Source organism: Gadus morhua, chromosome 4 (assembly GCF_902167405.1).
Source record: "Gadus morhua chromosome 4, gadMor3.0, whole genome shotgun sequence".
NCBI classification, from domain to species: Eukaryota; Metazoa; Chordata; class Actinopteri; order Gadiformes; family Gadidae; genus Gadus; species Gadus morhua.
In genome coordinates this window covers 12,295,706-12,305,705 of record NC_044051.1, presented here as the reverse complement: position 1 = coordinate 12,305,705, position 10,000 = coordinate 12,295,706, and the positions used below count along the sequence as shown (strand labels likewise).

Genomic DNA, 10,000 nt, shown 5'->3' with positions numbered 1-10,000 from the left:
CTTAAAAGATGGTGTCTGCCGTAATGAAGTTTCTCTAAATAAATAAAAAGAGAAAATAAAGTAACGTTACAGACGCCTCCACCATGATAAACTCCCCCCCCCCCCCCCCCCCCAGGAGACAGGAGCTGTGACATGACACATGTTCCCTCCCTGGGTAGCATTCATCAGAAAGCAGCTTTTGCTCCCAAGTGTCCAACTTATGTTGTTTCTGACAGGATATTCGAGGGGCCAGGGTGTTCAGCTCTGAGCTTGGAGGTTTTGGGTTCCTTCCCCAGGCGTCCTTTGAGCAAGATGTACCTGCTCATTGGAGACACGTGTCTGAATTCACTGTAAGGGGTTTTGGGTGAAGGCATCTGCTGATTCAATTAATTAGCTGCAGCTGGAACGTCGAGTGTCACCATGACAACACGAAGCCACTAGCCACCTTGTTGTTATATTTTTTGTCGGCGTGGGGGAGAGTCTATGATAGGTGTGATGGAAAATGACCTTTGTAAGATCATTTTCCCCACGTGGTACCTCCTTGCTTCCTTTGCTATCTCACTAATGAGTACACCTCCCGTCTTTCAAACATGAGGTAGCGTTCCTGCGTGGGCAGGAAACTGGGTTCAAAGTCTCCGTAAGACTATGATCTGATTTTCATGTATGCATATAGTCATTATAATTGTACGTGATAACTATTGTGTCCAACTACGCAACATCTCATAAAGAAATTGCCAAGAAATAGGGGGACCTTAACCTACTCCCCCCCTCCTCCTCCCAGACAGGAAGTTCCCGAGAAGGACTTCCTGTGTGAGTCGTGTTTTTTTCTTGTTGTGGCTCCTCAAAGGTTTCCCTAAAAACAGCTGCCCTTATTTTCAGACAAATTGGATGCCCCTTAATTGACCAGAAACATGCGACAACAGTATGGTTCTTGAGTGAATTGACTTTGCCTCTCTGAAGTGGGGCAGTACAAAGAGTACAAAACACACTTCAGATGTCCTTCTATGAGGCTTGTTAAACCGCTGCAATGTTCGCATGTTTTGGGCCCCATAAAGTCGAAGCCACAGCCACGGAAACATCCCGAAAAAATAACAGGAAGAGCTTTGATGCTAACTTTAATTTGTGTTTGTTTGTTTCTGTGCACGGCACGGTGTTTGTTGAGTCAATACCCCCTTGCAACACCACCAACACCACCACCACCCTTCCTCCACCCTCCCCCTAGAACCATAAGTTCTCCGTCCGATTGATGACCGGCTGGCTACAGGGAGACCATAACCACAGCAACGATATTATGGATTCAGGTTCATATCTGAGATTGACTTTCATTTCCCTTCTTCCAGACGCTAAGAGGGCGAAGGCCACTTCCTTCAACGCTAATGACCGTTTCTCCTCGCGTTTAGAACCAGCGGCCCCAAACTGCCTCAGTCTTAAAGCTTGCGTTGTCTGGCAAATAGGATTGGAAAAGGAAAAGAAGTCAATGCAAGGTGAACCAACTCTGTAGTGCTGGCGTGCATGCAGTCGGTGCAGTGCCGTGGTGGACTCTGAGGAAACAGCAGGCCTTTGGATTCTGTTGCAGCCTGATCGTATTGTCTGATGTTGTTTGAGTGTCTTTAAAACTTCGCGATCGTAATGCATCGCGGAAATCCGAGGCCCGAGGAAATCCGATCAGCTTAGATCGACGCCGAGATATAATGTATAACTACCCGATGCTATGCATCGTTGAAGGGAAAAAAAAGTGAAGGAAAAAAAGACAGGTGAACTAAAAGAAAATAGCGACGTGGTAATATATTTTCCAGCTTGTTTATCGCATTTGGACAGGCAGAAGAGAGCGCAGGGTTTGTACATAACGACGTTAGGCAGCACTTGATCGATGCGAAGAGGTTGCACTTTGTCTGTTTTGGAAAGATCTCTCGTCCTTTCCACACAGCTTTGTTTCAGCGGCCGCCTCCGTTTTTTTTCCGGGGTCTTCCCTTGTTCCTTCATGTGTCCGTTCGGGTAACACACCCCTCCGTCGTGGCATTTTCTTGACATATCGATTCCCCAGGAAAAGGCCACGCAACACTCCGCCAAGGGCAAATAGAGAGGCTTTATTGGTGTGAAATACCAGGCTCTCTGGAGAAATCATTACTCCTTCAAATTAGCCTTTAGTGCTCCACAACAACTTTCGCAATAAACGATCTTCGTTTTGCAGGACAACTGCAAGAAGAACACCCCCCCCCCCCCCCCCCCCTTACTCCCCTCTTCTTCTCGCCACCTCTCGGGTGTCAGTAATATGTCACTCATTGCCTGCTTCCATTCCGTAAAAAAAACCTCTAACTACATCGCTATGGCCCCAGTCCACATGGACATACACCAAGATGGGTCCAAATGGGGGCACACATCATCGAGGTTAACCATGCCACTCAACTCCCTCCTGCTCCCTGGATGTCTACAATCTCCCCCCCCCCACCTCCCCTACCTCCCCTGCCTGATTACATGTCCTCGCCAGCCCCATCTATCAGCCCATTGATTCTGCTGTCTGTGCGGTTGTCTCCCGCCTGGCACTCGACCTCTTCAGAAGGACTTCATTGTGTGTCCGTTTGTTTACCGCGACCCCATCAGGTTCGAGAAGTCTGGGGATTTTTTTTATCGATATTTATTTTTTTCTCTTTGTTTGAAAAAAGGTTTGCAAAAAGGCAAGATCTTGTGTGGATCGATTTTCAGGTTGATAGTCTCTGTCTGTCTTACGGTCCGTCCGTCTGTCTGTCTTTGGCAAATGACCCTGTATGTTCCCCGGGGTTCTTATCCATCTCCATAGGCACGCTGCACTTAAGCAAACACACACACAAAAACACAAACCGATCTAGGGGAGAGCAGCGAGGGAAAAAAATCAATCGCTTTCCTGTGACATCACTCCTGCTCATGACTTGGTTTGTGTCCGATTTGTTGAGTTGTTTTTCAATTTTGCATCCATTTTTTGTCCATTTTTTGTCTAGTTTTGTTTTGTTTTTTCTGTTGTGTTCAAATTTGATTTTCATCATCACTCTCCCCCCTCCCCCCTCCCCCCCACCCTCTGTTCACCTCCCTCCTGCTCCTCCCCCCTCCTCCTCCATCCATCACCTCCGGCCTCCCTGCTCCTCCTCCTCTCCAGACTCTTTGTTTCAGAAGTCATCTGAGGCTAAAGACAGGAATGAATTGGCCCAACCATGTGAGTCCTTCGTTTCATTTTTTCATTTTTCATTATTTGGTGTGCTTGGTTACGTGTTTCCATGTCCCTTAAGAACTCACCGTACTCTCAGTGTGTCTCACATCACATCCATGGTTCAGTGTGTGTGCAAATATTGAAAAACACAGGCTGCAATCCCTCCTTTCTTTTCGAGTTACCATCCTTTTCCATCTCTCAATCCCAGAAGATCCTAGTGTGGTTTTAGCGTCAGAGAGAGAAGAAAATCAACAGCGGTATTAAATCACCTCCTGTTCACCGATTCAAATGTAGAGATCTCTCCTCCAATGTAGTGCACATCTTTATATTCACACAGATACACCTTCAGGGACTTCACCCTAGCCCGCTCGTACCATTGGCCCATGACACACATACACATGGGTCACACAGGACACTTTGAGTTTCAGCTCGAGCTTCCTACGTTTGTTTGCCTTGTGTGAGACAGCATGTCGTTTCTTTTTTCCACCACAGTGCTCCTGGCCTGGTTGCTCCCTGCTAACTTCAGACAGACACACTTTTTATTAGCCCTCGCCCCAAAGGGAGCAACAACTCAGAGCCCTGACTCCTCTAGTTGAACCGCTCTCTCCTCCTGTTCTTTATATATCTCAATGTATTTATGTCTCTCTTATGTCTCCCTATCTGTGTGTGTGTGTGTGTGTGTGTGTGTGTGTGTGTGTGTGTGTGTGTGTGTGTGTGTGTGTGTGTGTGTGTGTGTGTGTGTGTGTCTTTTTCTCTATGTCGACGTCTCTCTCTCTATCCCCCTCCTCTCTCTGTCTCTCTCTCCCTGTCCCTGTCTCTCTCTATATCCCTTCTCTGTCTATGAGTGTCTCTTGGTCTCTCTGTCGCTGTCTCTCTCTCTCTCTCTCTCTCTCTCTCTCTCTCTCTCTCTCTCTCTCTCTCTCTCTCTCTCTCTCTCTCCCTCTGTCATCTCTCTCTTTCTCTCTGTCTCTGTTAATCTCTGTCTCTACCCAGAGAACAGAGAATGTTCAATAATCCCTTTCATTTCCATATCTTGAAACCCCCCCATGTTCAAAGGGATGTAGTATTCTGGAGTGATACGTTTTAATGCACACACTAAGCAGGTTGCTTGCCTTTATCATCAAAGGCAGAATATAGAAGACGATTGTTGATGTGACCGTAGGGGGGGTCCACTCTGGTGTGTAGGGGGGGAGACAATGTATGTTAAGTAACGGCAGGGAAAATCTGGCACAGAGCAGACAACGTTTACGTAAAGAAAGAATACATGTTCCAGTCTTTCATGGTTTCCTCCTCCCTCGGCTTGATCCTCAGCCTGTGCCTGTAGAGGAGAGATTAGATGCCTGCGTGTAGGTTTGTTTGTATGCATTCTTTGTCGATGATAGGTGAACAGTCGACCACACATACTCTTTCAAGGGTGTTTCCATGCTGTTCCTTAAGGTGATGAGGAGAGCCCTTTACTGTTTGATTGAGATAATCTGTGAGGTCTCTCTTTGATGGTGGTTGTGTAGGTTGTCCTTTGTGACTTTGTTGTGGAAATAAACGTGGGTTTGGATCATGTGGATATAGCGAAACAGATTGTGCACAAGAACACAAGAGTCCTTCGGGTTGAATATATTCCTATTCATACATTCATACATTACATTCAACACATGGATTTGGACACATTCCCAAAAAAAAAAGGCAGCAACCACCCCATCCACATTGGGTTCACAGTCCATTAATTATATTGAAATTAGAAACTGCACGCACCTCGATTTCCATCATCTATTAACCGCACAATCGCTCTGCTCTGACCAAGGAATCTTTGAGTTGTCTCCTCTTCCTGCCTGAGAACACAACAGACACAGATTGAATGCCATCTGTACCGCACTGAGCCACAAGGCTAATTTGCAACAGCCAGCCACGAGGCATAACCTACATACATTCCCTGTGATCGGACCCATGGCCAATGCTGCCCCCTAATGGACACGTTATATTACCTGTTCCATCTGCAAGCCAAGCCCTATTTTCAACCACATGTTTGGTTTTAGGGGGATAATGACTTCCTTTTTTTAAATGCAGTATTATGATTTTTTCATCTTTCTTGATGTTCTTCGGTCCGTGAAACTGCATACCACCACAAGGTACTACTGCAGGCATCACACACACACACACACACACACACACACACACACACACACACACACACACACACACACACACACACACACACACACACACACACACACACACACACACACACACACACACACACACACACACACAAACAGGAGCCGAGACACAGATGTGCTCACACTCATGCATGTCATTGCACAAGTTCTGCTCCTGGCGCTATAGACGGCCGTGAACACTTTGCTTTGACTTTCGAGTTAGTGAAGGACATTCTGCTGCACTTATCAAAGAAGTTCCTCCGTTGGGAATATTATAGTATTAATTAAAAATATTATAATACATATATCTATAACATCCTACGGACATGATATGGCCTGACAAATCCTGCGTGATTTGTTGGATGGTTTAATTAGAAGCGTCTTACAATAGTGTCTTACATACAAGTTAACAAGGGTGGTCCCAGTGGGAATCAAACCCTCAACCCTGGCAGTGTTAATGCCTTGCTGTGCCAGTTGAGCTAGGCGGGACCACTTTACAGTTAATCTTTCTCTGAACTGGTGGTGCGCATGGCATATGTGATGTGTATTACTGGGATATCTTCCACAGCGTTGCTCAGAAGTCAAAAACACTTATTTTTACCTCCATCGGTGGACAAGAAAGGCTGTGTTATATTTTCTCAGGGGGAGGGTTAGGGGAATATCTGCATTAATCTCCCACGCTGCTACAAGAACAGGAAATGAGACGGGTGATAATGGTTGTTGTCACACCAGCCATCATACAGACATGATGGATGCTCTCTATAGGGACTAATTGCTTTTCATTCTTGTTCTGTCTGACTCTGTCTCTGTCTCTTCTCCCTTTCTGCTCCCCGCCATCACACACACACACACACACTCACACACAAACACACACACACACACACACACACACACACACAAACACACACACAAACACACACACAAACACACACATACGCGCGCGCATGCGCGCGCGCACCCACACACCCACACACACACACACACACAAAACCACTACATTCAAACACACACACACCTCCTTTAACCTAATCCCCCACCCACGCCTTCCTCACACACACCATTCATCATCATCATCATCATCCTCATCGTCCTCCTCCTCTGCAGTGGCGCCCAGCACGGACGATGTGGCACTGTACGCGGGCGTGGTCATCGCGGTCATCATGTGCCTGGTGATCTCGGTGGTGGTGGCGCTCTTCATCTACAGGAAGAACCACCGAGACTTTGAGTCGGACATCCTGGACTCGTCCGCCCTCAACGGGGGCTTCCAGCCCGTCAACATCAAGACCGCCCGCACAGGTGGGTGGGGGGGGGAGGCAGACAGAGAGAGAGAGAGAGAGAGAGAGAGAGAGAGAGAGAGAGAGAGGAGAGAGAGAGAGAGAGAGAGAGAGAGAGAGAGAGAGAGAGAGAGAGAGAGAGAGAAGAGAGAGAGAGAGAGAGAGAGAGAGAGAGAGAGAGAGAGAGAGAGAGAGGGAGGGAGGGAGGGAGGGAGGGAGGGAGGGAGGGAGGGAGAGAGAGAGAGAGAGAGAGAGAGAGAGAGAGAGAGAGAGAGAGAGAGAGAGAGAGAGAGAGAGAGAGAGAGAGAGAGAGAGAGAGAGAGAGAGAGAGAGAGAGAGAGAGAGAGAGAGAGAGAGAGAGGGAGGGAGGGAGGGAGGGAGGGGGGGAGGGGGAGAGGGAGAGACGGAGTGGGTGTGCTGTGTGAGAAAGAGGAAGAGAGACAGAGAGAGGTATAGTGTGTGCGTGTCGTATGAGATGGACAGTATGTGCGTGTGTGTGTGTCTGTGTGTGTCTGTGTCGGTGTCTGTGTCTGTGTCTGTGTCTGTGTCTTTGTCTGTGTGCGAGGTGTGAGAGAGACTGCATGACGTGTATATGCCTGTCTGCACCTGTGTGGGTGTGTGTGTGTACGCGTGCACCTGTGTGTGTGTGTGTGTGTGTGTGTGTGTGTGTGTGTGTGTGTGTGTCTATGAGCGTACCAGTGCAGGTCATACTCCTGCATCGTTGTACTTCAGCTCCCGTTAGTTAGAAGCATGCTGCAGTGTTTCCGTCGTTTCCACCCAACAAACCCACCGAGTGTCAGGCAGCCCCGCTGTTTGATGGACCTCGCCCTCATGGCATCACCCAGTGAGGGAGACAGGAGTGTTCCTTCCCCAGCTGTGTCAGGCCAGTGGCGGGTGGTGTGTTGTCAGAGCTGATGTGAATCCAAATGTTCGTTCCTCTGGTGTTGGTGTGAGGAAGACATCACAACCTATGGATGTTGTTGTGGGAGCCCTGGCGATGATGAGACGATTAAAGTGTGCGTTGTTGTTGTTGTGATGGGAGACCAATCTCTGCACTAGATGTCATTATGGCGTAATAATAATAATCATTAGAGTGATAATGATGATAATGGTAAGCTGTGTGGCGTGTTCAGCTGATATGATACATGAGTGGGGAGGCAATGTTTAAATGGGATCAGGCAGGTGCTTGAGGCTTGGACAATAATATGAGAGAGCAGAAAAGTTAAATAATAATAATTACATAAATTATTAATAAAAGTAGTAATAAAATAAAAAAATGTATACAATTATCCTAATAGGATTTAGACAACTATATAACCACTACCACGACTCAAGCGGTGCACGTAGAGGTTTGTGTACATTCACTCTTCCGTGCTACTCTCCTTTAAGCTAACAAACAACCGCCTTAGTTTGCAGTGAACTAAGTTAGATAAGCAGGTTTACTCTGGCCATCTGTTGCTCATGAGTCACGGCCGTATCCCACTCTCCTTGCTGCCTTCAAGTGTCGATATCTATTCTGTCTCCGGGCTCAAGCGGACTTAGAGGAGGAGTCCCCTAGGAAGGAAGGAAAACAAAGCTGGCTTCTAATGAACCACGCGGCGCTGTCGTCAGGGCAACAGCTGTCCACAATTATTAACAACAAAGCCTCTCATTTTGTTCTGGTTTGGAAAAAAAAGTAATTGTCTGTTGGAGGTTGAGATGTTGTGTTCCTCACCGTCGTGACCTCACCTCTTATTTTGCATTTTATTTAGCTATCTGTTTGTTTTTAGCAGACGCCTTTATCTTCCGATGCATTTCATTGAGGAGAAGACAGACGGAAGTTCAGGCATCTTGCTAATGCTCTTTCTCCTTCCCCCCTCCTCTTCCTCCTCCTCCTCTCCTTCCTCCTCTCCCTCATCATCTCCCTTCACCTCTCCCTCCCTCCTCCTCCTCTCCCTCTCTCCTCCTCCTCCTCTCCCTCTCCTTCCTCCTCTTCCTCATCATCTCCCTTCACCTCTCCCTCTCTCCTCCTCCTCCTCTCCCTCTCCTTCCTCCTCTCCCTCATCCTCTCCCTTCACCTCTCCCTCTCTCCTCCTCCTCTCCCCCATCATCTCCCTTCATCTTTCCCTCTCTCCTCCTCTCCCTCTCCTTCCTCCTCTCCCTCATCCTCTCCCTTCACCTCTCCCTCTCTCCTCCTCCTCCTCTCCCTCTCCTTCCTCCTCTCCCTCATCCTCTCCCTTCACCTCTCCCTCCCTCCTCCTCCTCTCCTTCCTCCTCTCCCTCATCATCTCCCTTCACCTCTCCCTCCTCCTCCTCCTCCTCCTCTCCTTCCTCCTCTCCCCCATCATCTCCCTTTCACCTCTCCCTCCCTCCTCCTCCTCCTCTCCCTCTCCTTCCTCCTCTCCCCCATCCTCTCCCTTCACCTCTCCCTCCCTCCTCCTCCTCTTCCTCCTCCTCCTCCTTACCGCCCCCTCCCCCGCCTCCAGCCGACCTCCTGACGGCGCCCCCGGACCTGACCTCGGCGGCGGCGCTGTACCGCGGCCCCGTCTACGCCCTGCACGACGTGGCCGACAAGATCCCCATGACCAACTCGCCGCTGCTGGACCCGCTGCCCAACCTCAAGATCAAGGTGTACAACTCGTCCGGGCTGGTCACCCCCCAGGACGAGCTGGGCATGGCCGGGGACTTTGCGTCCAAGCTCTCCCCCAAGCTGTCCCACTGCCTGCTGGACGGCAGCGGCGAGGGCACCATGGGCCGCCGGCCCCCCGCCACCCAGACGCTGCTGAGGAGCCGGGACCCCTCATGCACCGCCGTGGGCTCCTTCAACTCCCAGGGGGGCCACCTCATCGTGCCCAACTCAGGTGGGTGGGGTGGGGTGTAGCGGCTTTGATTGGGACGGGGGGAAGGGCTGTGTTGAACGGGTGGAGGGATTGGGTTGGAAGGGTTTGAGGCGTTTGAGGGGGTGGGTGGAGGGGTTGAGTGCGATGGTTTGAGGGGTTGAGAGGGATGGGTGGAGGAGTCGAGTGGGGCAGGAGGAGACGTTGAATGTGGTCGGTGAAGGGGTTGGGTGGGGTAGGTTGAGGCGGTTCGGCTGTAGAAATGGCTGATTTTTCTCGGATAACATTGATGGAATCCATGCAGAGTCTGCATATTTATAATCAATCCAGTAGCGAAAAGTGTCAGCGCGGTGAGTGCATATGCAGGCTGTATAAACTAAATAAATTACACATTCTCAAATATTATCATAACCCATCCGGACCATTGTAATTCTATCTGACTGTTGGCAGATTCGGTTACGTCTTACTGTCATCACTCGGTGATCTGTTCGCTACGTTCACTTGAATCAACATACATGTGGTATTAATGTAGAGGGGGCATTAGCATACACGTTGTATTGCCATACACATTGTTTTAATATACATACATATAGAGGTCTC

At 49.0% G+C, this 10,000-nt stretch overlaps 1 protein-coding gene across 1 annotated transcript in view; it reads left to right on the top strand.

Moving 5' to 3' along the window:
- The window catches only part of unc5cb (unc-5 netrin receptor Cb), a gene marked incomplete at its 5' end in the record, with an annotated part of 27,160 nt that overhangs the window by 3,180 nt on the left and 13,980 nt on the right, over window positions 1–10,000 (top strand). The window contains 3 exons of the mRNA XM_030352956.1: window positions 3,110–3,166; window positions 6,415–6,606; window positions 9,050–9,424. Coding sequence (XP_030208816.1) covers window positions 3,110–3,166; window positions 6,415–6,606; window positions 9,050–9,424 — 624 coding nt within the window. The remainder of the gene's footprint in view (window positions 1–3,109; window positions 3,167–6,414; window positions 6,607–9,049; window positions 9,425–10,000) is intronic.